The sequence below is a fragment of the Chaetodon auriga genome, chromosome 10, assembly GCF_051107435.1.
Source record: "Chaetodon auriga isolate fChaAug3 chromosome 10, fChaAug3.hap1, whole genome shotgun sequence".
Taxonomy (NCBI): Eukaryota; Metazoa; Chordata; class Actinopteri; order Chaetodontiformes; family Chaetodontidae; genus Chaetodon; species Chaetodon auriga.
The window spans coordinates 2,601,098-2,629,036 of NC_135083.1; the positions used below are offsets into that span (position 1 = coordinate 2,601,098).

At 45.3% G+C, this 27,939-nt stretch overlaps 1 protein-coding gene across 5 annotated transcripts; it reads left to right on the forward strand.

Moving 5' to 3' along the window:
• The first annotated feature begins 1,240 nt into the window (after window positions 1-1,240).
• Window positions 1,241-26,523, forward strand: rgs19 (regulator of G protein signaling 19). 5 transcript variants are annotated; one of them, XM_076741460.1, is made up of 6 exons: window positions 1,241-1,443; window positions 7,750-7,860; window positions 19,251-19,423; window positions 20,701-20,799; window positions 21,305-21,539; window positions 23,340-26,522. In XM_076741460.1, the coding sequence occupies exons 2-6, from the start codon at window positions 7,846-7,848 to the stop codon at window positions 23,526-23,528; spliced, it is 711 nt and encodes a 236-aa protein (XP_076597575.1). In that variant the 5' UTR covers window positions 1,241-1,443; window positions 7,750-7,845; the 3' UTR covers window positions 23,529-26,522. The 5 variants fall into 5 exon arrangements, with proteins under 5 accessions (XP_076597575.1, XP_076597572.1, XP_076597573.1 ...); XM_076741457.1 differs by lacking the exon at window positions 7,750-7,860 and having other exon boundaries at window positions 1,270-1,443; window positions 23,340-26,523; XM_076741458.1 differs by lacking the exon at window positions 7,750-7,860 and having other exon boundaries at window positions 1,271-1,443; window positions 20,713-20,799; window positions 23,340-26,520.
• The last annotated feature ends 1,416 nt before the right edge of the window (window positions 26,524-27,939 follow it).

The window sequence follows — 27,939 nt, forward strand, 5'->3', positions numbered from 1 at the left end:
TGCTTGGTGTATGGCGCCCCCTCCTGTTGCTCTTGGTCTGTTCACATCATTTGAAGCAACTGTCTCCTGTTGAATCTCATCAAATTCTGCATTGAACCTAAGACAGTGGACAGAGGACAGTGGACATTTTACTGATTAGTTTCACCCTGAAAAGTCTTTCTCCTTTAGTTTGAGCATCAGCCGTCTTCAAGTCATCCTTCTGTTACACTCACTGAGTGTTAAATTAGGGTGTGTTGAAGCCCAGGGTCTGTGCAGGTGAACCAGGTGAACCTAAGACAACTCATTATGGGTCTTTTAATATGCAACATTATCTTCCTATGTGCCAAGAAAAATGGATGTATGACTGGCTGCATGTAGAGAGCGCAGCTCCAGAATAAAGAATAGTCGCATTGATGGCGGCTGTAGTGAAGTGTACTGACTCTCATCATGTGTTTGACTCCTTAAGATTCCTGAAAAGGAGGAACCACATTTCATGGAGGATGCCTGGTGTTGTTTTTCAGGGTCCTGTAAAGATGTGATGTTGTAAATCCACCGGTGAGTCCTCCCTAGATATGATTAGCAGAAGAGAAGTCGGCCCAGTGGTTTGAGTCTGTGGTCACAGATATCTCACACTGATCTGTGGTGCGTGTGCAAAGAAACGTTCATGGTTTAAACATTAAAATATCTTCTGTCTGATTTAGTGTCACTTTACAAATAGAGCGAATATTTTTTTCATGCTAACAGTCCCTAAAGTAAATCTGAAAGATTATTGTCATGTTTGTAGATATAAGAAAGCATGAAACAATATATACGGCTGTAATGCACATGTGAAGCTGCAATAATTACAACTTTCATTATGTGCGCATGCATGACAGTGTATTAAAAAAATTATCTAATTAGCCATATGTTTAAAAAGAGAGTGTAAAGTAAGATCATGTATTATTAAACTCCAGCTATTATTACTTTAAACGATCTTTTATGATGTGTCATATTCAGCAAATTTAACTGATATTTATATACAGTATGTAAAGTTTTTTGTGGAGGACTCCAGCTCCCTCCTGCCTGGATGGACGTCTGAATCCGCGCATGCGCTCTGCCGCCTCTGTCCGCCAGGGCGGTGATCTCGCTCCCTCTCTCTCTCTCTCACACACACACTCTTTCTGCGTGTCTCTCTATCACTCTCTCTCTCTCTCTCTCTCTCTCTCTCTCTGGGAAAAACCCGAGCAGGAGGAGAGCAGCAGAAGGGGGAGGAGGCGGACTCCTTCTTCTTCTTCTTCTTGTTCTTCTTCTTCTTCTTCCGATACAGCGGCGGCGGCGGCGGCGGCAGGATATTTAGAAAAATAAATAAAAAAAATCCGCGCACCAACCCCCCGGTGCGGAGCGGCAGAGGAAGAAAAAAGCTCACGGATGTGCCACCGAAAGCGCAGCGGATACCGCCCTCCAGACCTTATTAATGCCAAGATTGTGAGTATCTGATCGGCTGCAGAAACGAGCTTGGACACGGGGAGGGGAGGGCTGCTGTTCAGTTTAATTTCCCCTTCCCTGGTCTCCAGTCCGCGGCGGGGCTTTTCTTCGTTCCGCGGTGTTGAGGAAAAGGTCGGGCTCCGCGGTTCCTTCCCTCCCCTCCCTCCTTTCCTCCTTCCCTCGTTGCCTTTCTCACCTCCTTGACTCCTTCTTGAGGACGGGCAGCAGGCAGGCGGTCTGTGGGGAAAAGAGGAGCAGAAGGAGTCGAGCGGACCTCCGTCTTGTCTCCTTTTCCGTCTGTTTCTGTGTCTTTTGGACGTTTTTCTTAATGACACCAGCAGCGGTGGTTCAGTCTTTAACTGTCCAAAAACACACAAACAGGTTGTTGTTAGAAAACTGAGGAAGGAGAAAAAGGGTTACTTTATTTTTGTTTACTGACTTTCTGGCTTTTTTCAGTTTTCATGTCCAATGAAGTGAGTTTAGTTAAATAAATTTAACTGACTGTTAGCTTACTGTCTGCTGTTGAGGATGATGAACCCTCTCAGGTGTAAGGGGACATGGTTCATTGGTACGTTAACGCAGGCTCGCGGCTAACTAGCACGTTTGATAAATTTCGTGTTGAACTTCATGTATTTGACTGAAACCTCAATATTTGGATTTGTTTGTGGCTTTTTTGTTTCTTTTCCCAATTGTTTAAAAAAGTAACAGAAAAGTAACAAAAATATAAACAGGGATTACAGCAGTTAAAAATGAGTTACAAATAAACAATTAACTAAATGTAACTAAATATCAAGTTATATAATATGTGTTAAATATTAAAATAGTATTAAATAGTATAAAAACAAGCATTTACGACAACAAAAAACCCTCTCCTAGCTAGCTATTTAAGCTAACTCTTGGCATGCTAACTGCACTGCTAACCACCTGTGGTGTAGTGTGCCGTCAGTTGCGATACGGATTCAGTGTTGTAAAATGCGTGTTTTTGTCTTGGTGAGTTTGCTAGCTCGTAAGATAGCAAGTTGCTAGCTTGAGATTTAGCTTCTGGAGCTAGGTGCTAACCGCAAGAACCTGCAAAGGAATCTTGCATGCAGGAATGATGTAGCTCCGTTTTCTCCAATCTTAAAGCCAACGTTAGGCTACGTATCACAGCCCTCACTGACCTCGGCATCATTTGAAGCTATTAAAAGAGCATTTTAGAAGCTCGGCCATTTTCTATTAAGAACAGCAGATGTTCTCTTTAAATACTCTGACTTTTATTTTACAGACTGACATGTTCGTCTCACTGAATGAAGACTTGTGGTTGGTGTCCTCCATGTTGCGAGGCTGGTGCGTTAGTTTGTCGTGTTAATGTACATTTAGATACGCTAACTTACCAACAACAGACATTATCTGAGACTTTTTTCAATGTTTTCTGCCCTCAACTAATTTTTCAAGCTTTTTTGTTGCGGCGCTTTCTCACTGAACAAAACAATGTTGTCAGTTTTTCCTGTATCTGCTCTAAGGATGTGTGAAGATCATGTTGATTTTGGTGCTGGTTATCGACAGAGAAAAAGTCTGATGAGTGCACTCCTTAAGTGGGATATCGCATGCACTGATTGGACCTTTTCTCTTCCAGTTCTCAGCGTATTTACCCAGCATTCATTTATGTCAGCTCAGTGTGAGAGTCTTTACAAACAGCCTCGTGTGGTTCGTAGCCCTCCACACTCATGCAGCTGAGCCGAGGACGGACAGCTGAAGTGACGATAATGTCGTCTGTACCGGTTACAAACATGCTTGCTAATGAACAACACCCTAACGCGCTGACGGTCCGTGTTTTTGTGTTTTTAGCTGAGCGCGACCAGAGACCACTCTGTTAAACCAGATTGATGATGCTGTTTGCTGGAAGTGAAGTGCTGTAGCCTCAGTGCGTTTCATGTGGATAGATCACTGCACCAGACTGTGCTTAAAAAAAAGAGTCTTTTAAACGCTGCATTGCTTGTCAGCATCCGGTCATATGGTAACTTGGGAGGCAATTTGCCCTTGTGTGCTCTGATTAATTTGGCATGCAGTTAGCACAACAGTCATACTTTTGTTTTAATGAAAACTGGCATTTGCTCCTGGCGTTTTCACCATTGCTTTGGAAGGAGGAAATAACGGGAGAAACAGTTGGACTGTTGTAAAAGTGACATATTGTCTTTGTAAGTACATGCTGTGAGGTGGATCTAATTGATGCCGATGGGAAGAGTGGTTCATGTGGATTTGGAAAAGTAGCCGGTGAATATTCTTCACTCAGTCTGCATTGTAAAGAAAGAAAGAAACTTAAAAGTGTTAAATTCGAGAATGGAGTTTGGTGTGGTGCTGGGTAATAGAATGAGGGGCAAGATGCGATGGAATCTGCTTTTGGTAACTAATTGAATTAGATCTTATTGGTACAATTCTTCCATCTTTGGACTGGACCTTTTCACTCTCACTTCAATTCAAACAGAATTGGAAAAGTACTCAGAACAGCCTTTCTTAAGCTAAGGACAAATAATAGCTGTACATGACTTGTAAAATATGACTCTTTTAACTGTTTGTTTTGTTCAGATCCCAATGTTCTGTGATATAAAACTGAATTCGGTACATCAGCTCAGGGTTTCTGCCTCAACAGGTCGCGATCTGACACCATTACTGTCTTTTCCCTGTATGGAAAATCTGAATTCCTCAGTACTGGATGGGATTTTTATGTAAGGAAGCATGAGGCTAGAGATTGTTGTGGAACTAAAACCTGAGTTGGCCGCCCTCTGCAAATTACTGAACATACCTGATAGAGGAAACACAAAATTGAATGATGCTAACTAAGTTAGACCAATGGCAAACTTTAATAAGATTGGAGTCATGCATACCTGTCCCATTTACATTCAGTAGGCTGTGAACCTGCTCTGTGTTGGTCTGTTATTGTGTAGCTGAGATTTGCTGAGCATTGGGCCATTGGAAGAATACATCAGGTACTGGTGACTGATGGACTGTTTTGGTCAATTTGAATCATCAGAGGGTCTTAATAATAATAATAATAATATATGTATTATCAGCAGTCGAAGTCATGAGTGAAATGTGAAAAAAAATTCAAAAATGGTGGTGTGAGGTTGCAGCCTTATGGTGGAGGTCTGGTAGCTGAAAATAGTGTTTGTTTGGGCTGATCTTTATGAATTTAGACTTTGAATGAGATCTTGATTATTGGAATTAAAACTCACAGCGAATGTCAGAGCGACGTCACAAATTAGGGGCGGTGGAGTCCAAAAAAGACCCTGTTCCTACAGTGTCTGTGAGGTTTGTGAGTTTATTGTGACCTTGCTGTACTTGATGATATGTTTATGTATAAACTGACACTATGAAGTTCCGACATGCTTGTCCAGTCCAGCAGTAGTCTTATTGTACACATTCTCCTATATACCATAACACACCCTTAGTCTAAACTATAGCTTCAATATCACTACTGGGACTCATAGGATTCTTATAGAATTCCTATTTATGACCATATAAGGCGTTACGCTCTGGTTAGCCGATTTTTAGAGGAAGAGACACAAAAAAAGCAGAAACGAATGTGTGGTTGCGTTAATGTATATGTAATTTGAGCAGAGGTGGTATTTTACAATTCATCCCTTCATTGTGCAGTAAACACCTTTTCAGGAATTATACCGGACCGCTTCAGGTGAAGGCATTGCACAGGAAGGTGCTTTTCAAATCAGACATGAGGGCTGAAGGAGGTGCCAGTTTTTCAAAATAAAGCTCTTTGCAGAGCTTCTCTGTTTTCTGTTCTGTGTGTCTCAGACATGTGGAAATGCTGGCAAGTAAATGTCAACATCCAGCTCGCTTTATCCTTGTAAATCCTTGTGTTTTGGGGTCCTTTCCTGTAGCTGGTTCGAGTTACGCCCTCAGTATCAGTAAACTGACTCTGGGGTCTCAACCCTGAGATTAAGAAACGTTCCACCTCAAAGGTACTGACTTGTACCCCGTCCAGAGTCTTGAAGCTTTTTCCTACTTCCTGTTGCCAGTTGGTACACACTTCCTCTTCCTGTGTCTTTCTTCATTATGTCTGTTGCTTGCTTCCTCTTTTTTTAAGTTGGTCATCGTCTTCCCTTCCTGCGTCTCTCTCGTGGTTTCTGTTTCCCCCTTTGTTTTTTCTTTCAGTCTCTTATTGTGTATTTCTGTCCACCTTTACTGTAACTCTGCGTGTGTGTGTGTGTGTGTGTGTGTGGTGTGTATGTGGCTGCCATTCTCTCAAGTGTGTGTCTTCATTATCATCTTGTGCTACGAGTGTGTGGTGGTTTCACTGGTCAAAACCAGCATTCCCATCACTGATGTCGCATGAAAACCTTAAACCTCCAGAATGTCAAATGTTTGTCCAGGAGCTGAAAAAACCTGCTGTATTTTTAGTTTGACCACAACATATTTTTGTGGTTCCAGTGGGATTTTGAAAGGATCATCGAGAGTTCAGAGAGTTTTCTCAGCCCATAGAAGACCATGTCACTCTTAATAATAATATCAACTTAAAACACAGTCGCCAAAATTGGAGTTACGAGTTATATGCTGTTCCCATAGACCCTAAAATAAGTCGACGGGGCTCCAGGTCTGACCAGTGAAGCTGACGTGGGACTGCCTTAATCCTGCATTCTTTCTAGTGGTCAGCAGGAGGCGACTCTACTGGTTGCAAAAAAAAGTCTGAATTAATGTGAGCTTAAGAGAAAATTAGCCTAATTATCGATTGATTTATTACCTCAGTAAACATTTCCCTGATGACTTTATGGGCTCGGTCACTAGTTTCCAGTCTTCTGTACACCACGCTGGTCATTTTGTGAATCATGGCTCCATGCATCAGGGCGTGGCCACCTTGTGACTGACAAGTCAGTACTGCGGCACGTCCTTGGCTTCTCAGTCAGATCCAGCCAGGATAAAGGCGTAGCAGCATGTGTCCTACCCGGCTCCACCTCCTCATCCAAACATGGTAACTTCCAGCTCTAAAAAAACCCCCCAAAATGGCCGTAACCATTGTGCCAGACTCAATGGTTACAAACAGCAGTCCACAAACCAATGGCTGACATCACGATGGCTCCATCCATCTGCTTATTAAACAGTGTTTCTGAGGGTGTAGATCTAGAAAATATCTGAAAAATACAACTTTCAGCAATGTGAGCAAATGTTCGTTTTGTCCAACCAGCACTCCAAAACCTGATGTTGGAGCAAATTAAGAACAAGTTAAGAATTCCATAAACTCAAAAACTCCTATTTCTCCAAAATGACCTCTTCATTAGCTTTCCTTATTGAAGCTAATTGGCATGATAAGCAACAACCTTGCAACTAATCTCTGTCTCATGGCTTCAATTTGGAATTCCGGTTACGTTGAGGATTTCAAAGGAAAATGGACCCCAGAGGTAAATATCCAAAGGGCAGCTGCTTTTAAAGGACTCAGCGCTCCAGAAGTGCAGCGTTGCATCATGGTCAACATCTTGAAATTGTTCAACAGTGTTGGTGCATTTGATTTTCTGTAGTGTTTTAGGCCAGTTTTGGTCCAGTATTGACAGGAGCATTGTCCTGGTTTGGTCCAGTATGAACTGGTGTTAAACCAGTGAATTGGACCACTGTTATGCCCTTGTTGGTGGTGTTTTGGTCGTGTGTGAATGGGTCTTCCAGTCATAGTTTGGTCCATTATTATATCATTGTTATTGCTGGTACGGTGCGATATTTGGTGGTGTTGGTGTGGTCCGGTTACAGGGAGGCACCTCGTCCAGTGTTAATGTGTGAACGTCATCTTACACGTGAAGCAGCGATGACACACCGTGACCTTCTGCAGGTCCTGGTTAAATACTCGTGTTCAAACGTCCGCAGTGTGTTTACGTGAGAGGAGTTTGTGGAAACACACACACAGTCACTTTCTCTTTCATTTCCTTTTTTTTGGGGGAAATTTGCTTAAAATTTGAATTAATTGTCAGAAAATGAATGTCCTGTGTCACAGATGGAAGATCACACACACTCACTGTGCCCTTTTTTCTCTCCGTGTGTGTGCGTATGTGTGTGTGTGTGTGTGTGTGTGTGCTGTTGCCTGTATGCACCCATGTTTCTTTGGATAAATGTTTGGTGCATTTTGTGGTTGTGCTGTGTTTTCTGTGCTTCTTCGTCGTGTTTTCGGTCCTCGGCTGCACGTTCTTTTGGGATTTCACACACGTTCATGTATGACTGTGTGTGTTTTTGTGATGCATCATTGTGGTTCTGTGTGCCATATATGCGTGAATGCACGTTTGCATGTTTTTGCGTGTGTGTGTGTGTGTGTGTGTGTGTGTGTTTATAAAGGAGAGGTCCGAGGCAGAAGGGGGGATGACATGCATGTGTCCGGCCTGCTAACATCGCTGACGACTTGCACACTAACCGACTGCCCGCCCTCACAACATGACGGACGTACTGGTAAACCAACTGAATTTCTTTGTTTACTGTGTGGGAAATGTTTTTGTCACACCTGTCACACCTGTCTGCTGGCAGAGCAACAGGCTCATGGAAAGAATACAGTGCAAACTCTCAGAATACCTCAGAAAGCATCAGTGGTCAGTGGATCTCAAAGCTCAGAGTGCTGACACGACAGCAGTTACAGAAGAAAAATCAGTGATGAGTCGCTCCTAACTTGCACCATTGCTGCCATTGGTGGTGGGTGTGAAATGCATGCTGGGATACTTGTATACCTCAGGTCCACACAGTCGTCTGGCAGAGCATCCTGGACAAAATGAGTGAAGTAGTAACATTCCTGGACGTTTGGACTGTTTTTCTCTCTCTCGCTCTCCCCCATTCCTCCCAGTTCCTCCACTGCTTTCCCTCTCGTTATCTCTCACCCACTTTCACTCTTCATCACTCTTTCTCGAGTTCTTTCTCCCACTCCCCCATATTCCCTCTCAGCTCTCTCTCCCCGTCTTCTTCTCCGTCGTGCTCGTCTGTTTCCTCCCTCGTATTAACTCTCCTGTTGTCCTTCACACAGGCTGGTTCAGTGTGTACATTCAGCCGACTGCTCGATGCCAAGCTGCCAGTTAAAGGTTCACTGAAGTGATCGCATTGGTACAGGTTGATGTTAGATTTCCTCTGATTTTAGTGGGCGGGGGGGTGTCTTGACATCAGGCAGCCCACCTCAGCTGTAATACTCTGTTTAGATTGTTTCTCCTGTAAGAGCAGTGTGTGAACTCCTCCATCAGCACCTGGTCGGGGCTGATTGTAAAAAGCTTCCTGTTTCTGCGACGTGCAGCTCTGATTAAATACTGCGAAGAATGTGATCAGTCCGTCAGTCTCCAGCTGACCCCGACCATCTCATCTGCTCATCACAGCTACCAGACGACGGTTTGAACAGTCGCCTCACTCATTAAATATGTGGCCTTCGTTGTGTGAATGAACCGCTGCTCATTTGCTCCTAAAGCTTGATAAGCCTAGTGTTGTATTTCACACAAATGTAATTCCATCTTACATTATTGAGGCGCCCTTTATTTCGGGCGAAGGCTGCAGGAAACCCTGACTCATATCACATGCTGAACATCTCATTCCAAAACCACGGCATTAATCTGCTGCTATAACTGCCTCCATTCTTCTAGGAAGGCTTCCACAGGTTTTTGGAACCTGCAGGGATTTGCGTTAGTGAGATCCAGCCTTGATGTTGGGTGATAAGGTCTGGCTCCGGTTCATCCTATAGGCGATGGAAGGGGTTGAGGTCCAGGCTTAGTGCAGGCCAGTTAAGCTCTTCCACTCCAACATGGAAAAGCGGTTCTTGATGAACCTGCCTTCGGTTCAAGCGCTCTACTGTCTGAAATATATCTCAATGCTCCGGCGTTAGGATTTACCTTGTTTTGAACTAAGGGGCCCAAAGCATGAAAACCAGACCGAGGCAACAAGCGCGCTGGAGTACGGCCGTGTAGTGTACGCGCTCGGTCAATCAGAGGGAGGCGAAGCTGCGAACAGCTGCCTCTTTTTCACTCTCCTCCCATCAAAGAATGAGGAGGCTGACACGGCGGAGCCGGGAAGACACGATCCTCTCTGATGTTTGCTGCCTGCAGCATTTACGTAGCTCGAGGGATACACAGTCAGATTTGTAAAGTTTGGCATTCTTGTGAAAGACGGAGACGTTGACAAGTCTGGACTGGACTCCAGGGGTGTCCAAGTTCAGAGGAAGAAGGAATGTAAATGCTGGTTTTAGGAGCTTTTCTCTGTAAGCCATCTTGGCATGAATAGGCTCACGCAGTCATGACGGGTAGGGTTGGTGTGAGTGCGTGTGTGGGCGTCAGTGTGTAGACACCAGGTCTGATTCATCAAGTTTCAGAAAGAAACCAAGAAGCCCTGTGTGTCACAATACTTCTGACTCTGCTTCCTGCCTCTCTCTCTCTCTCTGGCTCTCTCTCCATCTTTTTCTCTTGCCTTTTGTCTCGTCCTCCTTTACTCGAGTGTTGATTGATGGAACCATCGTAGCTATTAGTGAAAGAGTGAGAGAGGCTAAAAAGAAGGACCCGTTTGTTCTTTCATTCAGTCGTCCATCGTCGATCCACCACTGAACCGTCTCGTCTCTGGTGAGCTTTGCGGCTGAGTGCTTTCTGTGTGCTGACAGTTGAATGTGACAGAGTTTGGTTAGTTCGCGCGCTCTTAAAAGTTGTGACTTTATAGCTGGATAGAGAGCAGGGAGCACTGGGATTAGTGGTTTGAGTCCCTCTCTGGCTGCCCATGCACTTCAGAAGGATGCGTCCCAAACTGAATGTCCCTTCTTTACTCAGATTTATGTGATTTAATAACCCCTCTGTGGGTTTTAGAGGAAATTCCCAGTTGTCTTTCTGATGAAACTCTTTCAACACCCTCGTAGATACACTTGAAAATGCGTTGTCATCAAGCTTTAAACAAGACTTTTCTCAGTTCCTGAAAAGTGGACACCTTGGACATATTTTTGCATATTTTGGCTGATAAACAACTAATAATCTGCACATTTTACTTTCTCCAGATTCAGAGGTTTCAGATGGATTTCCCTCTTTCCAGACCTCTTGGCTTTGGTTTATTGTTAATCATTTATTTGGATCGCCAGGAGTTGCTTCTCCATTATTGATACACTTGGTAATGTCAGCAACTTTCTTGTTTTGCACAACCAACAGTTGAAAAGCCAAAGGTGGTGCATTAACTGCCATGTAAAACACAGACAAGCAGCAAATGCTCACATTGGAGACTAATTAATGGATCATTTTTTTCATCACCATTTTTCATCATTCATTGAGTTTTCTATCAATCGACTGATCAATCAGGGTTTTTTTGTGCTCATTTTATGCCCTCTGAGTCTTTTTATAGCTTCAGCGCTCAGCGGTAGTCGACAGCAGAAGTGCACGAATGGTTTGCGGTGGCGATAACCTGGTTTCAAGTCTCATTCTCCCTGTAAGTAAGTGTGAGTGTCAGATTTGACTCGGCAGATGGCTGACACGACAGAAATGCTGAGCTGTAATGTAAAGTTACGGTAATTCGTCGAGTCGAGAGACTGCTGGCGTGTAAGTGCTGGTGGATACTGAATGTTTAACCTGGTCAGCAGCGTGTACGCAGGGCTTTTATTGTGAAAGGAGAAAAAGAAAAATGCACCTGTAATGCATTTTGCGATGTTGGAAGCAGTAAAGAATTAAGTGGTCCTGATTCAGATTAGTCCTTCCTCTGTCCCATCACCAGCTCTGCTTTGGTGGAAACAAACCCTTAATTCACAGAGTTACACATGAAGATATTCTGACTTCCTGCGACTTCCCTCTGCTGCTGTTAGCCTCTTTGTGCAGACCGTTAAATTAAAAGAATTAAAAGAAAAAAACAAAACAGTGATGGATTTAGCCAATCACAGACAACCGACATAGTCCTCCAATCGCCCGACCCCAACCTACAGGACGTCTGGCTGTTCGTGGACACATACTTGCTGTCCGCTCCGGGAATCAAACCTGTGACTGACCACAACGTGGTATCTAACCATGGAGATGGAGTTAATCCATTTCTCAGATCTGTTGGTCAGAGCGCTGAAAAATGACATTTGGTGAAAGTCAGCAGTAACAAAGCTTTCTGGAAATGATATCCGACAGTGTCCAGAGTGATTTCTACTCCGGAGAATCCACTGACCTTCAGGCATATTTAACATTACGTGTCTTTGTACGTGTCTTTGAATGTGTCTTTGAACGTGTCTTTGAATGTGTCTTTTTTCTCACTGTGGACAAAAATGTGTTTTCCCTGTTTTAATGGGAAGTCAGCGTTTTCATGTTTGGTTTCAGGCATGTTTGCAAAGGGGCATGCTGCAGCTTGTATGGTTGTAGTGTGTGTGTGTGTGTGTGTGTGTGTGTGTGTGTGTGTGTGTGTGTGATGTTACTCTAAGTGGACATGTGTATGTTGTTGCAATTGTGTGCGTCACAGTGTGTTTGTATGCACGTGTGAGCAGTTGTAGCTTTACTGTGTGTATCTAGTCAGTGTGTGTGTGTGTGTGTGTGTGTGTGTGTGTGTGTGTGTGTGTGTGTGTGCGCGCGCGCGCATGTGTGTGTGTGTTTGTGTGTGTGTGTGTGTGTGTGTGTGTGTGTGTGTGTGTGTGTGTGTGTGTGTGTCCATATAACGAGAGCAGAAGAGATGAATTTGGGAGCTGATATGGTTTGTTGGCGCAGCCCTCTGGTGAAAAACCTTGAATCTGTCACTGCAGAGCGCTGTTAGGCCGGATTTATAGACCCACTTACTCTGTGTGTGTGTGTGTGTGTGTGTGTGTGTGTGTGTATGTGTATGTGTGTGTGTGTGTGTGTGTGAGAGAGAGAGAGACTGTTGTAAAGTAAGAGGGAGTTTCAGTGTGAGAGCGAGGGAGTGTGTGACATTTTCAAGATCAAGAACGAGAGGAGAGGAAAATACAGTATAGTATAGTGTGTGTGTGTTTGTGTGTGTGTGTGTGTGTGTGTGTGTGTGTCTGTGTGTGTGTGTGCGCGTGTGTGTGTTAAACAGTGCATTAGCAAAGCTTTGGCAGCGTTAACATGTCAGGACAGGAGTTTGGAGCAGCTCCTCTCCTCCAGTGGATCTGAGGTGTGACTCACTGTCATCCACCTGCACTGTTTGTGAAGTGGAATCTGCAAAGCAGCCAGAAGTGACTTCACACCCACTGAGCTCCTCAGCTCAGAGACACCGAGTTGAGCAGCAGAGCCGACACTGATCTAAACAGAGACACAGAGGAACGCCGGCCTGCTTGTGTTCATTTAGGGTATAACTCCGTCTGTTGGCTTTTGGGCTGTTGGTGAGACAAACCTTGACGTGTTTTTATTTTGCTTTGGGTTTCAGATCTTGAGAGTTGATTCACAGATTCATTGGCAACCAAATCATTAAGAGCAGCTGATGTTTTCTGGTTTTGTGCTGAAATCTTTGAATGCATTCAAAGCTGTGCTTCAGACACTCAGGTGTTTCTTCACCTGAGGGCTCCGGGTCGTGTTGTGACTTCACTGTGATCATGTCAGGGTTATGTTTCAGGGTACGTCTGTGAATCTGCTATTCATAACGATATGATTCGATCGATGCTCTGCTCAGTCGCCGGGGTTTGAACTCAGCTGTTTCGCTCTTCTCGTGCTCCACCAGGTGCTTCTGTTCCAGGTGGTGAAATAAGTTTTTTATTGCCCTCTTCTGTTGTTACAGTCATCTCGCACTTGTTGCTTGTTACTGTACTTTTATCATATCAATAATGACGGTAAAAAACTTTATTTATGCAGCACTTTTCAAAACAAAGTGCTTCATGTGGTTGAAACAGGACCAAAACCTTTCAGGACTGATGCAGGTAGAACTAGAATAAAACAGAATAAAATGCAGTAAAGATAATGATAATAATGCTGCAGATAAGACGTGAGATAAACAGTGGCGGTAGCTGAGAGGACGTGACTGTAAACGCTTGGTCTCCTTCACTTTGAGCCAGGACATTAAAAATGATACTGATAATATCTGATAATGCGACCTCAGTGAGAGAACCTGAGAGGACGCGGCAGACAGTTCACTCAGTTCCTGTGAAGAGCGTGAGATGACGTGTCGTGATGTCGCCATTTAGTTCCACAAAATCGTTGTTGCACACCTCATGTTTGTTGGAAATGGGCCAAATGATTGAGCAGAGTGAGCTGAGGTGAAAATCTTTTTCATGACTGAGTGTTTAGTCGGGATGCGCCTCCACGCCACCACGCGGCGTGCAGGTGGGACTGCAGCTGTCGCCTCCGTTTATCTCAAGTCTGTCACATTTTGTCTGCATCTGCTCGAATCGCTGTGAGCAGGGATGAGCGAGAAACATGAGACCTGGAACAAGAACTAGAGATGATGGGCTTCAAGAGCAGTACGAGCCAGATGGTGGCGCTGTGATCAAGGTCCAGGTTCTCTGCATCGTGCATGCTTGTTGGGTTTTGACGGTGTTAGCAGCAGAGTGGGCGTACAGCACCCATGATAGATGAGCACGATCGGTCAAAAACCAAAAAACATCAACCAAAACATCAACTTCAAGCAAGTGTTACCCAAAATGTGAAGCGCCGTGTTGATGGCTGTGATTGGACAGGGCCTGTCACATGTCTGCTCGTAGCTCGAGGTGCCTTTGAGCAGTCCTGCTCCGATGAAGGGACAAACGTCTGAACTCCAGTGAAGTGCTGCAGGCTTCGTGCGACTGCTGTCACAGCTCGTTTAAACACATTCAGACCAGCCGCAGTGACCCCGCTCACCTGTGTGAAGCCTGATTGGTTCCTGGTGCAGCTCCAGTCTTTAACTGGCTGAGCTGGTGCAGTTTCCTCAAGTGTTCCTGAGCTCGTGTGTTCACCTCCTTCATCCAGTCATGTGTTCACAAACCTCGCTCCATCCTCGCTCGTGAACGGCTGAGCCTTTCCAGGATGCCCCTTTCATACCTGTTTACCTGTGGAATGTTTCAGACAGGTGTTTCTGGAGCCTGTGTGAGATATGTGAACATGTTTCCAGTAAACCGAGAAGTTACTTAAAAGAACAGCCTGTCACTCTTTGACTCCGTCCTTCATCTGTCTGTCTCCTGATCTGTCACTGTGACCCACACCTCTGTCACACACACACACACACACACACACACACACACACACACACACACACACACACACACACTCTCATAGATGGCTGTTTGTGATCGGGTGATGAGATTATGGAGCAGTAATCTCTCAGATTAATACTTAAAATGAGCGCTTAATTACTTAAACTCTGCTGGCAGGTGCTGCTGGGGTGTGTGTGTGTGTGTGTGTGTGTGTGTGTGTGTGTGTGTGTGTGTGTGTGTGTGTGTTGGGTGCTGTACATGCTGCACTCAATTCCCTGCCAGTGACTCTGAATTTAAATGTGATCTTGCTTTATTGACATGTGAGTCCATCTGTGCTGCCAGAGCACGGGTCCAAGTCCAGGTCCAGGTTCAGGTCCAGGTCCAGGTCCAGGTCCAGGTTGGTTCAGGTCCAGGTCCAGGTTCAGGTTCAGGTCCAGGTCCAGGTCCAGGTCCAGGTCCATGTGATCACAGTGGACTTCTATAAAAATGACCACTGGACAGAAAAGTGCCCAGAAGTGCTTTCATGTACCTGTTGTATGTAACTGTTCAGTGAAATGTCGTTTTAGTGAAAAGATAATGAACTACTGTGTGTGTGTGTGTGTGTGTGTGTGTGTGTGTGTGTGTGTGTGTGTACGTACGTGTGTGTGTGTGTACGTACGTGTGTGTGTGTGTGTGTGTGTGTGTGTGTGTGCGTGCGTGCGTACGTACGTGTGTGTGTGTGTGTGTGTGTGCATGCGTGTGAGTGTGTCTGTGTGTCTGTGTGTGGTTTCTAAGTCTTCCTAATGTCATCTACTTTAATCAGATTAACACTCAGCCCAAATCCCGTTAAACACACACACACACACACACACACACACACAAATTCACGTGGAACAAAAGAGGAAGTGAGACATCTGCTCAAAAGGAACTGAACAGCTTCTGTCTTTCTTTCTTTCTTTCTTTCTGTCTTTCTTTCTTTCTTTCTTTCTTTCTTTCTTTCTTTCTGTCTTTATCTCTTTCTCTCTTTTTGTCTTTCTTTCTTTCTTTCTTTCTTTCTTTCTTTCTTTCTTTCTTTCTTCCTTCCTGTCTCTCTTTCTTTCTTTCTTTCTGTCTTTATCTCTTTCTCTCTTTTTGTCTTTCTTTCTTTCTTTCTTTCTTTCTGTCTTTATCTCTTTCTCTCTTTTTATCTTTCTTTCTTTCTTTCTTTCTTTCTTTCTTTCTTTCTTTCTTTTTCTTTCTTTCTGTCTTTATCTCTTTCTTTCTTCTTTTTGTCTTTCTTTCTTTCTTTCTTTCTTTCTGTCTTTATCTCTTTCTCTCTTTTTGTCTTTCTTTCTTTCTTTCTTCCTTCCTGTCTCTCTTTCTTTCTGTCTTTCTGTCTTTCTGTCTCTCTTCCTGTCTTTCTTTCTTTCCTCCTCTTCGTAATGAATCTTCCAGTGTTCAGTCATCACCTCTAGAAAACATGAATTCACATACACACGCACAGACTTGCCTTTTCACACACACACACACACACACACACACACACACACACACACACACACACAGGCAGAAATGTGATAGCCCTGTGTTATAAAAGATGGTGTAGGTGATAAAAGAGAGGAAGGGAGTGTTCCTCCATCTTTGCTCTGATGGTGCAGGTAAACCGTGATATCACTGCAGTGTGTGTGTGCGTGTGTGTGTCTCTGCAGGTGTGTGGTTGTGTACATCCTGTGTGTGTTTGAGCGCACTCATACAGCACACCTGTCAGCTGCACCAAAGGTGGCTGTCTTGCTCAAACACACATAATCAGAGAAAAATCGCTGTTCACTTGAAGTTTTGTCGTTGGTTTTCTCTCTTCAGGCAGTTTTATGGTCACCACACAGACCAGGGTCCTCCCCCGAGAGCGGGTCGTTATAATAATCCATCTTTAGGATGTGTTTTATCAGTGAAAAACTAAAGGTGTCTCCTCAGTTTTCTGTCCATATTCAGGACATGTTAGCGCTGCTGCAGTCTGCTCCTCCGTTCTGAGAACACTGCGAGTTCAACGCGTCACGAGGAGCAGCTGGCCGTTCTGATTGGTCGGTCTAACGAGTTGAATCATCATTGAAACAGCACCAGTCACATCACAAGATGGAAATATGGGCTTTATGCTTGTTTCCTGTGTTGTTTCTGAGAACTTTGGAGTCCTCACGGCTGCTTCTTTGTCTCTTCAGTCGCTTTTTTCAGTCGCCCACAGCGATTTTTTTTTTCTGGCATTTCTGCTCCATTTTTTCTCCTGTACAAACTGAAAATGAATCGCTTACAGACATGACTGAACTGTCTGCAGACATGCCTGCTGTGTGGAGCGGTGATGGTCCAGGACTTTAGGAAACAGCGGCTCAAAACAGGGACGTTCAAGAAACAAAATCCATCGATTTAAAGAAGAAGCTGTTGTGTGGACACAGCGCAGCGTGCTTTAGAGTAAAGTGAGAGCTTCCAGTTTCACTTCAGCTCTTGATGCACGTCGTCACCCAACCTTTATGACTAGCGAGCGTCCGGGAGCAGCTAAAGGTGTTCGTTCCATTCCAAGACGTCGGTGCGGAGCCCTGCGTCTCCCGAGGCTCACAGACGACTGCGGACGGAGAAATTCACGCTTCGCAGTCTCGGCACACGCTTGTGGTGAAGCTGAAGAATTTAAATAGCTCACCTTGTTCACAGGCTGAGACTCAAAGGAGTGAAACGTGCAGTTTGTGCCGCAGCAGCAGGCGACGTCCTTCATTTGAGTTCATGTTGTGGCTGCGCTTCATCGCTCAGCCGCTGCAGCCTGCAGCGTTTCATCAGGATCAAAGTGCTGCACGTTCACGCATTTACTGTGTGACCAGCATCAGCGGCCATTCTGCCACACTCAGCCGCCGTCTGCAGTGTTGGCATCAATCACACACACACACACACACACACACACACACACACACACACACACGTACGTCAGCAGGCCACTTCCCTGTGCTGGCACACACACACACACACACACACACACACACACACGCAGTCGACAGCTGGAGGCTAATGTCAGCTGAGCTGTAGTTTCTCCATTTTAGAGAAATGTGAAATAACAAATACATCCAGTCTAATGATGATGGCATCGACGAGGAATTCTCTGCACACACACACACACACACACACACACACACACACACACACACACACACACACACTGCAGTATCTGCGTGTGTGTGTTCTCTGTACATCTAATTGCATCTTTATTTGCACCTATGTGTGTGTGCTTTGTGTGTCTTTCTGTGCATGTGTACGTGAGCACATGGTGTCCACCTCGTCTTCATACACGTGTTGCTGCGTGCAGCCGTACAGATGTGCGGCATGTGTGTGTTTTTTTAACTCTGGATGAAGAGAGCTGTGAGCAGGAACTTTGAAATGTTAAATGTAGAAAACAAATGTCATCCTGCAGCGTCATGTGTAGATCAAGCGACCCAGAAATCCTGAATTCTGAACCTAGAGTTGAGAAACCTGTGTGTGTGTGTGTGTGTGTGTGTGTGTGTGTGTGTGATCACAGTTCAGTCACATGATGCATCACATTGCCCCGTCTGTCTCCATACCCGCTCTCTTTCACTTCCTCTATTCTACATGGTGCCTCTCTCTCTCTCTCTCTCTCTCTCTCTCTCTCTCTCTCTCCTCTTCATCACCCTCTCTAAATTTGTAAACCTCTTGCTTCCCTCTTCCTCTTCCTTGTCATCTTTTATCGCCTCTCACCTTTTTTTTTATCGCTCCGTCTCCGAGCTGTGTCTTGCAGTCCATTTATTGATTCCCTCTTTTAACTCTGCCCGTCTGTTTCTTCCTCGTCTCGCTCTGTTGAAGAAGAAGAAGAAGAAAACAGATTGTGGTCAAAGACTGACTCATTATCTTTTGCGAGCACTTCCTGTTTGTTCATCTTCATCTGCAGCTTTATGTTCCGTCTGTTTGCGAAGCCTTAAGGCAGGTTTGACTGAAGGAATCTGCTCGTGCTTCTTCGTCTCTCTTCTCCCCTCTCTGCCTTTTCTCCCCCTCCCATCTCAGTTTACAGTTCAGTTATTATCAGCGTGTCTGTGTCAAAGAGACAGAGTTTCCTAATCGCTGTGAAAACGACTGTCTGGCAGGATTGTACATTTTCTAACACAAAAACACACGCAGTGTTTGTTTGACGCCCGGTGAGAACGCTCTGTGACTTCACATCCTTCACCGTGAGCTCATCCATCATCCGTCAGGCCAAACGTGCCATGCGGAGCATTTTGAAACAGACAAACACCCCAGTGCCATGTTCACGGTGCTACCTGGCTGTGATTACTGTAAACAGAGAGGGTCATCTTTCTGCGCGCTGTGGAGCAGAGGGTTTACTCTTCACTGGATGCGGCTTTCTTTCCTCCTGAACTCTCCTGATGTGTGTCAGGATCGATCCGTGCTGATGTTCAGAGTGACCTCAGGATTGGTTGATGCTGAAGTGCTCGACGTGACACCGTCAGTCATTTTGAAGTACTTTAAATAACTGTTCAGACCCAAAGAGGCTGAACTCTATTTCATAAGAAGACTTTGTGTTGTTCTCCATGAATCACCTTTTGACCTTCCAGATTTATCAGGTGTCCCTTGGAAGGGTCCGAACCTTAGGTTGGAAACCACTTATTTCCAACAGTAATTAAAGGTGCAGCAGCTCCACTTCGACCTGCTGCTGCACGTTGATGCATCTGCATGAACAGTCTATGAATGTAATATGTGGAACACCTGAAACTAAGAGGGAGTATTTTTTACTTTGTGGTACTTAAAGTGACTCGAAGTGACAGTACCTCTCTCTCTGCAGTACACAGGTCCGATCCCGGGCGAGCGAGGGGCCGAGCTGGCCATGGGGGGGGGTCGCAGCGAGACCTCCGCACTGAGCGGGGCGGGAGGGGGGCGGGGCACGACCTCTACCCAGAATTCCCAACGGCCCAACGCCTGCTGCTTCTGCTGGTGCTGCTGTTGCAGCTGCTCATGGTAGGACACACACACACACACACACACCGCATTTACACAAACTGCATTTACAGACACACACCAGCGCTTGCACACATGTGCACCTCTAATGTAAGCAAACACACACGCGGGCGGAGCGGCTGTGTGGGAGTGCTGCAGTTCTGTCAGCACAGCTGGAAACGACACAGCTGCCTCGTCGGTGTTTCAGCGAACTTCATCGTGTCTGCGAGGCTTCGCGTGACTCCACGACTCGTCCGTGGTGTCAGTGGAGCTTCAGCGGCGTGTCAGCGGTAAACTGTGCGTCTCTGCTTCCTCAGTGTCACTGACAGTCTCATGTATTTATGTTTTTATTCAGTAACAGCAGTGAAAGACGAAGGAAGCAGAAGGCTTTGGCTCTGCTGGATCACAAACTACAGTAGAAAAACACAAAAATAAATAAGTTCATAAAAAAAAAATGAGAGATTCAAGTGAAAAGGCGAAGAAATAAAAGTATAAAAAAGAGATGAGAGTGTGCTGCTTGAACGAGGTCTTCAGCTGATATTTAAAAATGTCAACATGTCCGCTGCAGCGACTTCAGGAGGAGTTCAAATACCAGCACCAGACCCAGTGTTGCTGAAAAGAAGCAGATTTAGCTCGTCGTCACCTGCAGCAAATGCTGCAGCATCAGAAACCTGCAGGAGGAAGCACAATCAGCCCAAACTGACCAATCACAGTTCCTGTGGTTTCCACTCGGCACGCTTTCAGCCACCGAGGCGTTGACACACAAACTTACTCTTTTTTTTACACTTCAGCTGTGGTGAAGCATTTGGTCCAGTCTGGCTATGTGTGCGTGCGCACACACACACACACACACACACACACACACACACACACACACACACACACACACACACAGATACACTGGACAAGCCTACTCACAGTCACACACAGTGAGTCTGCAGACGTTAGTCAGACAGTAACTGTGTAGTGATTAGGTCTGTAAAGTTCCCACAGGGGAACTAATTATTTATAGCTCTCTCTGTGTCACACACACACACACACACACACACACACACACACACACACACACAGTCAGCCACACGCTGAAGGTGTAGACACCTGTAGCTGCTGTTTTACCCTGCTGTTAACATAACTGTGGTTAGTGCGGCCATCAAATGGGGGTAGTAACATCTTTGTGGGTGAGTGAACGTGTGTGTGTAGCTCTGAGGGCAATTACTCTTCTGTCAGCTGTGGATTAGTGTGTGTGTGCGCACGTGTGTGTGCGCGTTTCCTGTCTGAAAGCCGTTTTATCATGTCAGTCTCACCGTCAGGAATGAAGAGGAGAGACGGAGGCGGAGCAGGAGGAAGAGAATATCACAGGACACCAAGATGGAAACTATACCAAACTGTGAAGCTTGGTGAGTCTGCAGCGCTGACACACACACACACACACACACACACACACACACACACACACACACTCACTGTGTGTGCTGTGAAATCTACAGAATGTGTGGAAGGTTTAAATAAACTCCTGCTGCTTTAGTCAAGGTTAGTTTTCGGTCTGGATGCAGGATTTAGAAGGACTTAACAGCCCCAGACTGAGAAGACATTTTCTCATCAACACCTGCACTTCATTTAAAACACAGCTCAACGTTCACAGACGTGCTAACAATGCTAAGACCGAAATGTCCATTACTCTGCTAATAATGCATGTTAAATATGTAGCATGCTAATGTGTTAGCATGTCAGCCGCTGCATGTTGATCTGCTCTCGTTCACATTGACATGCTAACAGTTAGCATGTGTTGTTAAGCATGTCAGCTCAAGTTAGCGTGATTCCAGTGGTGACACTTAGCATGCACGTTAGCGTGTCAGGACTTTGAACTGCTGATGGAGTGAATCGGGACTCTTCCCTCCTCAGCACCAAACCCTCAGTGGAGGAGATCCGGCTGTGGTCTCAGTCCTTCGACAAGCTGATGAGGAACCCGGCGGGTCGGAATGTTTTCCGGGAGTTCCTGCGGACGGAGTACAGCGAGGAGAACATGCTGTTCTGGCTGGCCTGCGAAGACCTCAAACAGGAAATCAACAAGAGCGCCGTTGAGGAGAAAGCGCGCTCCATCTACGAGGACTACATTTCCATATTATCGCCAAAAGAGGTAGGAGAGCCGCTGCAAACACCTTAACGCTGACGCAGAATCAGCTTCACGCCTGGTCGATGAAGTAACAGGGACTCCGTGCTCTTCCAGGCTTTTCCAGGGATTTTTTCCTGGAAGTTTTCAGGCTGCTGTCGGGCTGGCAGATGTAAGGCTTGCATCATTGTTTAAATTCCAGGAGATTATTGCTCGTTAATCACTTCAGGATGTCGAACCGTCGGGCGAACGTTGCCTCTCTTGTGCCTCAGAAACGAGATGATTTAGGGAACTACAATTTTTTGAAGACATTTTCTGATGAAAGATCCGACTGATGCGTTTAGTTTTGTCCGGTGGTTCTTGCTTCATGTGTGTCCGACTGTCAGTCAGTCTGTCTGTCAGTCTGTTCGTACCTCCTACATCTTGATTCACAGCGAGATGTGTCAGCAGCTAAAGTTTGTTTATTGATCTTCATGGTCTGCTCATGAACCCTGTCCATGTTTTTCTCTTCAGGACAGACGTTAAGGTTTGTCCCTCTCTGATGTTGACGCTGTAAAGACGGTTGGAGGCTCGTTGTTTCCTGTTGCTCTCAACACGTCCTCCATTGAATTCCTCTGCTGCTCCTTTTTGGCGCACGCTGCACATTTAAAGGTTTTGATTTGTCAGCTGTTGTGCACGCGATCGGCTTCAGAAACGAGAGATTTGACCAGCCGTCATGAACTCGGACATACTGTGGAACACACACACACACACACACAGCGAATGTGTTAAAGTCTGATGGGGAGTCTATGGGGAGAAATGGGGGAAGCATTGTCTGCATTACTGCTATTTTTAACTGTGTGTGTGTGCATGTTTAACAGTAGTTGCTTTATTTAGTGTGAGTGCTGCAGGCTTCGCTCGTCAGGCTCCATCACCAGTGTGTACGTGTGTGTCGGCATGCTCAGACACTGCTGTGTTTGTATGTACAGTTGTCTGCGTGTGTGTGTGCGGTGTGTTTGCAGGAAGCTATAAATTGCTGCTGTCATCACCTTCTGGCACTCGATGCTTTTTATAGACACACAGTGAAATACAGAGATATCCAGACGTGTGAGTTTGGCAGAGGAGATGCATGCCTGGCTGTCTGTCTGCATGTCTGACCTTGGTAGGATGCCTCTGTGTGTGTGTGTGTGTGTGTGTGTGTGTGTGTGTGTGTCTTTCCTAAATAAGAGCAGAGGGAAACCATAAGAGAAAGCTCGTCGTTCTATAAATATCCGCTGGTTCTGCGGCTGCGGGGAGACTCTGTGGAAGTTAATTAATGACAAAGCTGCAGAGTACAAAACACCTTCAAAGTGCGCTCAGCCCGTGAGTCCAGATGTGAGAGGACAGAGACAGATTTACAGACGCAGAGCGAGTTTTTCAGGGAGAGCAGAACTCCACAAACCGTCAGCGATCAACAGCTGTTTGAGAGCCACTCTGAGCCTGATGTGAGTGTCCAAACTAGAAAGAGTGAAACGTTATCTACTGACAGGAGATCAGTGTGCAACTGTTTGATAATCCTTTAGTCAAATGTCATGTTTCAAGCCAAAAAAGACAAAATCAGGACACTTTGGACTGTTGGACAGAACAAATACTTTGATAACGTCACCTTGGAAAATCACAGAGGCCATTTTTCACTACTTTCTTAAATCTTAGAGACCAAATTGGTGATTAATCGGAGCCACGTCCCTTTAATTAAAGCTGCTGAAGCCTCATTGGCTCCCGGTTAAAGTGAACAAACCACGCATGCTTGACTGACAGCTGGACGCGTCGTCTTCTCCCTCCACTAAACTGAACTGAATTTCCCTCCAGGTGAGTCTGGACGCCCGGGTTCGAGAGGTGATCAACAGGAAGATGCAGGACCCGACGCCTCACGCGTTCGAGGACGCCCAGCTACAGATCTACACGCTGATGCACAGGGACTCCTACCCACGATTCCTCTCCTCCAACATCTACAAGTCGCTCATTCACGGCGGCTCGCGCACCTCCTCCGAGTCCTAGTCCACCACCGCCGCCGCCTCCTCCTCCCCCTCCTCCTCTGCTCCTGCACTGACAGGACTGATGCCAGACCATTTCATCGCTCCTCCCATCACTCCTCCTCCGTTCACGTCTCTCCGATCACTGCCAAGACTTTCTCCTCATGTGTTTTTTCTCCTCCACACCTGTTGCCCCCCCCCCCCCCCGCTGCTTCCTCCTCTCGTCGCTGCTCTCCAGTTGAATCCTCTCCTCCTTTTTCTTTCTCATTAAATCTTCCCTTTCACTCTTTTTCCTTTCCTTACTCTCCTCTGATCCATCCTCTGCTTCTCAAATTCAAAAACAAAAAAGCATAAAAGAACATCGAATAGCAGAACTGTGCTGATATTTCAGTACAGAATGTATGAATGAGCTGATAAAGGACGTCTCACAGGCTTTTTCTGGAGCGTTCAGCCTCATCTCACAGTCTTCCTCAGTGGATGCTCAGCAGAGGAAGACTGCAGGAGGAGGATGTTCACAGGCCCAGAAGGCTCAGTGAGCGGAGCTGGAGTGGATCACAGCCGGGACGTTTGTCTCTGATGACGATGCTGATATTTAACAGAAAAGTGTTTTATAAACACTGTTTTTAAATGTCTTTTTTTTTTTTAACATTTCTTTCTGTAGCAGACTTTTGTTAATTATCAGCAAACCTACGCTGACGCTGATGTGTCGGCAGTCAGCTGACGCTGGCCCGGCAGAGTTATCGGTCCGGGATCATCCTTCCTGTCCCTGAAATGAGAGTTACGACGTGTTCAGAGAATGTGGGACGTGGTTTCCTGCCGTCTGTCAGGCTCTTCATCGTGAACGCTTCACCTCCTCTCTCCTCTGTCCTCGTGAACCTTTGCCTCCTTTTACTTCCTGTTAGCTTCCATCTCCATCCTTCTCCTCCGTCACCTCTCCTGTTTCTCACCTCAGCGGCTCCTGAGCGGAGAAGGCGGCGATCCGGATGTTGACGTGTTCCGCCTGCCGTCATGGTTTCTTGGGAGATTTTAGTGCATTTCAGTGGGAGAAATGTGAACCTGTGCCATGGATTCTTCACCCTCCCCCTCATGAGCGTCCACTCACCTTTAAGAGCCAATCAAAGGTGGAGGTCCCCGGCCGCCGCCCGCCTCGCCGCCGTGCTTTTCATCGTCCAGTTTTCTACGTCCGAGCTGACGGAGAGGCGAAAGAAGACGACGCTGTCTGACTCCTTCTTTCTCTTTTTCTCTCTTTCAACTGGAAGACGCAGGGTGCTCCCTCCATCCGCCACACGCCACCAAGAAGCTCTGCTTTGTTGTTTATTTATCCCTCTTGTTTGCTGGATCAATCACGTCACTCCTGTGATAAACAAACGGACAAACGGATGGAAGTCGCTTCCCTCCGACTACTGATTTACAAACAGACGAGACGTCTATTTTTTAAGAGAAAACTATACGGAACATTTTCATCATGTTGTTTTGTTTTGTTTTGTTTGTTTGTTTGGTTTATTCGGTTTCTCCCACTCCTCTGAGACTGTACTGATCCCACCCGACACCACGGACGCCACAGACACCACAGACAGGTGCAATAAAACACTGGAGTTCAGACAAACCACGACCACACGCACACATTTACTGCATTTGTCTTACTATACTTGCGGGGATCTTTCCGTCGATACGTCTGTCCATCAGCTTCATCGCGTCATTGTGAGACATTTCTCACTTTCTCAGTAAAGTTTTTAAGTGAAGCGTCGCCATAAAAACAATCTTTAACAGCAGTTATTCATATTTAAGACAACGCGCCTTTGAATGTAAACTTCAGGTTGTCAGTTGTTCTCTGAGGCTGCGTAGAGGCTAACTTTATTTAGAGTTGAAATTAGCTGATTCATTTTTCCATGAATTGATCAAACGGCTTCTCAAAGGTGAATCTTTGCTGTTTAATGTGATTCTAAATTGAATGTCTTTGCTATTTGGACAGATAGTTAGAATGTGAAAATGTCTCTTTGGGGTCTTTGAAGTTGTGATTTACGTTTTTCCCTTTTTCCACATTTCATGACTAAATGATCCAAAAATAACTCGCACATTAATCAGCAATAAAAAGACCTCAGTTGTCTGCATCTACATCGAAGACAAACTGTCTTTTGACCTGAAAACAGTGAAATTTAAGCTGCTTTCATGTCATGTCGCCGTTAGCGTTCAGTAACCACCATTTCCAGCTTAACAAAAGACACAAAACTGCGTGAAAATGGAAACAAATATTGGCTGATTTTTCAGACGGTCGTGTTAGCGATCAGCTGCAGCACAGTTATCTGATGAAACGTTCGCTGTCTTCTCGAAAGATCCTTTTAAGATCCGTTTAAACCTAGAAAGTATAGTAATACACACACACACACACACACACACACACACACACACACACACACACACCAGGGTGGCCTACCTGGGCACTGCTGCTGCTGACCTCTGCCTCTGTGACCTCTCACCTTTGACCTCACCACTGTCTGTCGCCCACTCGGACACCTGCTCCTGATTGGCTGCAGGAGGCTGCAGGGCTGAACTGTGGTTGGTCAATTCAGGAAGGGGGGTGGGAGGAAATCCCAGGTGCAAAAAATATATAGATATATTAATGAAAAACCATTAATACAAAAAATATATAGAGAAAAAGATATTATGTGAGACGGGATACTTACACCCAGTGCTTCATGGGAAATGTAGTTTGAGGAAAACAAATGTTTGTAGTTGTCTGCGGAGGCAGAAACAACAGATTTTAAAAAAGAGAAGCCCGTCTCCAGACCGGTCACTCAGAATGCATTTATCTTAGTATTGTTAATGTTATTTATTTTATATTTTGTTAAAACTGTGATTTTAATTGTACATATATAAACGGAAACCCTTGAACATCCATGAGGAGCCGCTTCGTTTGTTCAGTGTTTGTGTCATCAGGTCGTTTCTCGTCAGTGTGAGCGTCTCCTGGGAGTCAAACCGACAACCTGCCTGTGCCCTGCGTTTGAGATGACCAGCGTTTCACAGCGTGGGTCTGACCAGCGCTGCAGGCCCACACCATGCACATCATCATTATCATGAAACCATCATTAAGACGTGTCGCAGTGAGGGACCGTTAGCAGCATTTCAGCTGTGTGGGGGTCTCGTGTGAACCTGCAGCTCGAGTGGGTTTGCAGTGAACTGAGCTCAGACCGGCGAGCTGCTGCAGCTGACCGTCACTGTTGATACTCCCAACACGGAGTTCCTAAAGAAACCAACACACACGGCGCGCTGCTCTTTTTCCATAGTTCACTGGAACCTGATATGTTTGTGTTTAGGTTGAATTCTGTATGTGACACACACACACACACACACACACACACACACACACACACACACACACACACTGTCTCATACTGACCTCCAGGTTCTCACACATATCTGGTCAAACCACTGCTATCAAACCAGTCCTCTGTGTGTCATGGAGGCTCCACATTATACGTTTTACACTCTTTGACTTCATGAAAATACACAGAAAACTTCATGGAGGGCAAATAATACCGAAATAATACTTTTTAAAGAGTCTAAGTACACTTTGTGCTATTTTTGTTGCCTTCAAGTGTACTGAAGTGTACACAAGTACCACTTGTGTAATACTTGAAGGGTAAATAGTTGCTAAATGTTCACAACTTTTTACAAAATAGTGAAAATCAGGATTCACAAGCATTCAAAACACACTCGCAGTACAATTATATCACCAATATGTTGCAAATACACTTAAATGTACTTCAAATGAAGTAAAATTAAAGTACACTACATTGTATTTGAAAGGACTTGAAAATAAATACTTTATCACTGCTAATTGTAATGTAGTACACTGTTTAAAAGTACTGAAATACCACTTTAAGTGTTGCAGGATTAGAATATTCATTTTAAAAACATTTCAGTAGAACTTCATGACGTCGAGTTAAAAGTACACTTTTTAAAGTATCTGTCAAACATACTTTAGACTGAGCACAAAAAGTCAAAGTGTACTTGTACTGACGTTCGTGTACATTGAAGTGTTTCACTGTTTGACCTGGAATAAAAACCCTGTAACGTTACCTCACGCTGGCGTTAGCATTAGCACTGAGCTAACGTATGGAAAGCATTTATTTCTCCCTTTTTTAAAGCTTCGCTAACAACAGAGACTTGTTTCAGTTGCGTTTTTCCTCTTATTTTCATAGTTTTTGTAAAATGTCCTTATTAAGGACAGAGCTGACGTCCAAAACCACAAAATACTAAACGCTGTCGATCAGAAATGATGTTTCGCCCTGAACACGCTGTGAAGTGAATCTGGTGAACGTCAGCGGCGAGCCGGTCACACGGTCACTCTGGAACCTGTTTGCTGGTCTCTCTCTCTCTGTGATTGGCCGCTGTGAACCACATGACTTCAGTCTGTTTTCCATCCATCTCTCGCG

What these genes read in the sequence shown, in the direction of transcription:
- rgs19 (XM_076741457.1), top strand. Translation starts at nt 1,387, where the DNA reads ATGTGCCACCGAAAGCGCAGCGGATACCGCCCTCCAGACCTTATTAAT. An exon ending in TGCTGTTGCAGCTGCTCATG is followed by an intron (nt 19,424 to 20,700) that starts GTAGGACACACA and finishes TTATCATGTCAG; the next exon opens with TCTCACCGTCAGGAATGAAG. An exon ending in ATACCAAACTGTGAAGCTTG is followed by an intron (nt 20,800 to 21,304) that starts GTGAGTCTGCAG and finishes TTCCCTCCTCAG; the next exon opens with CACCAAACCCTCAGTGGAGG.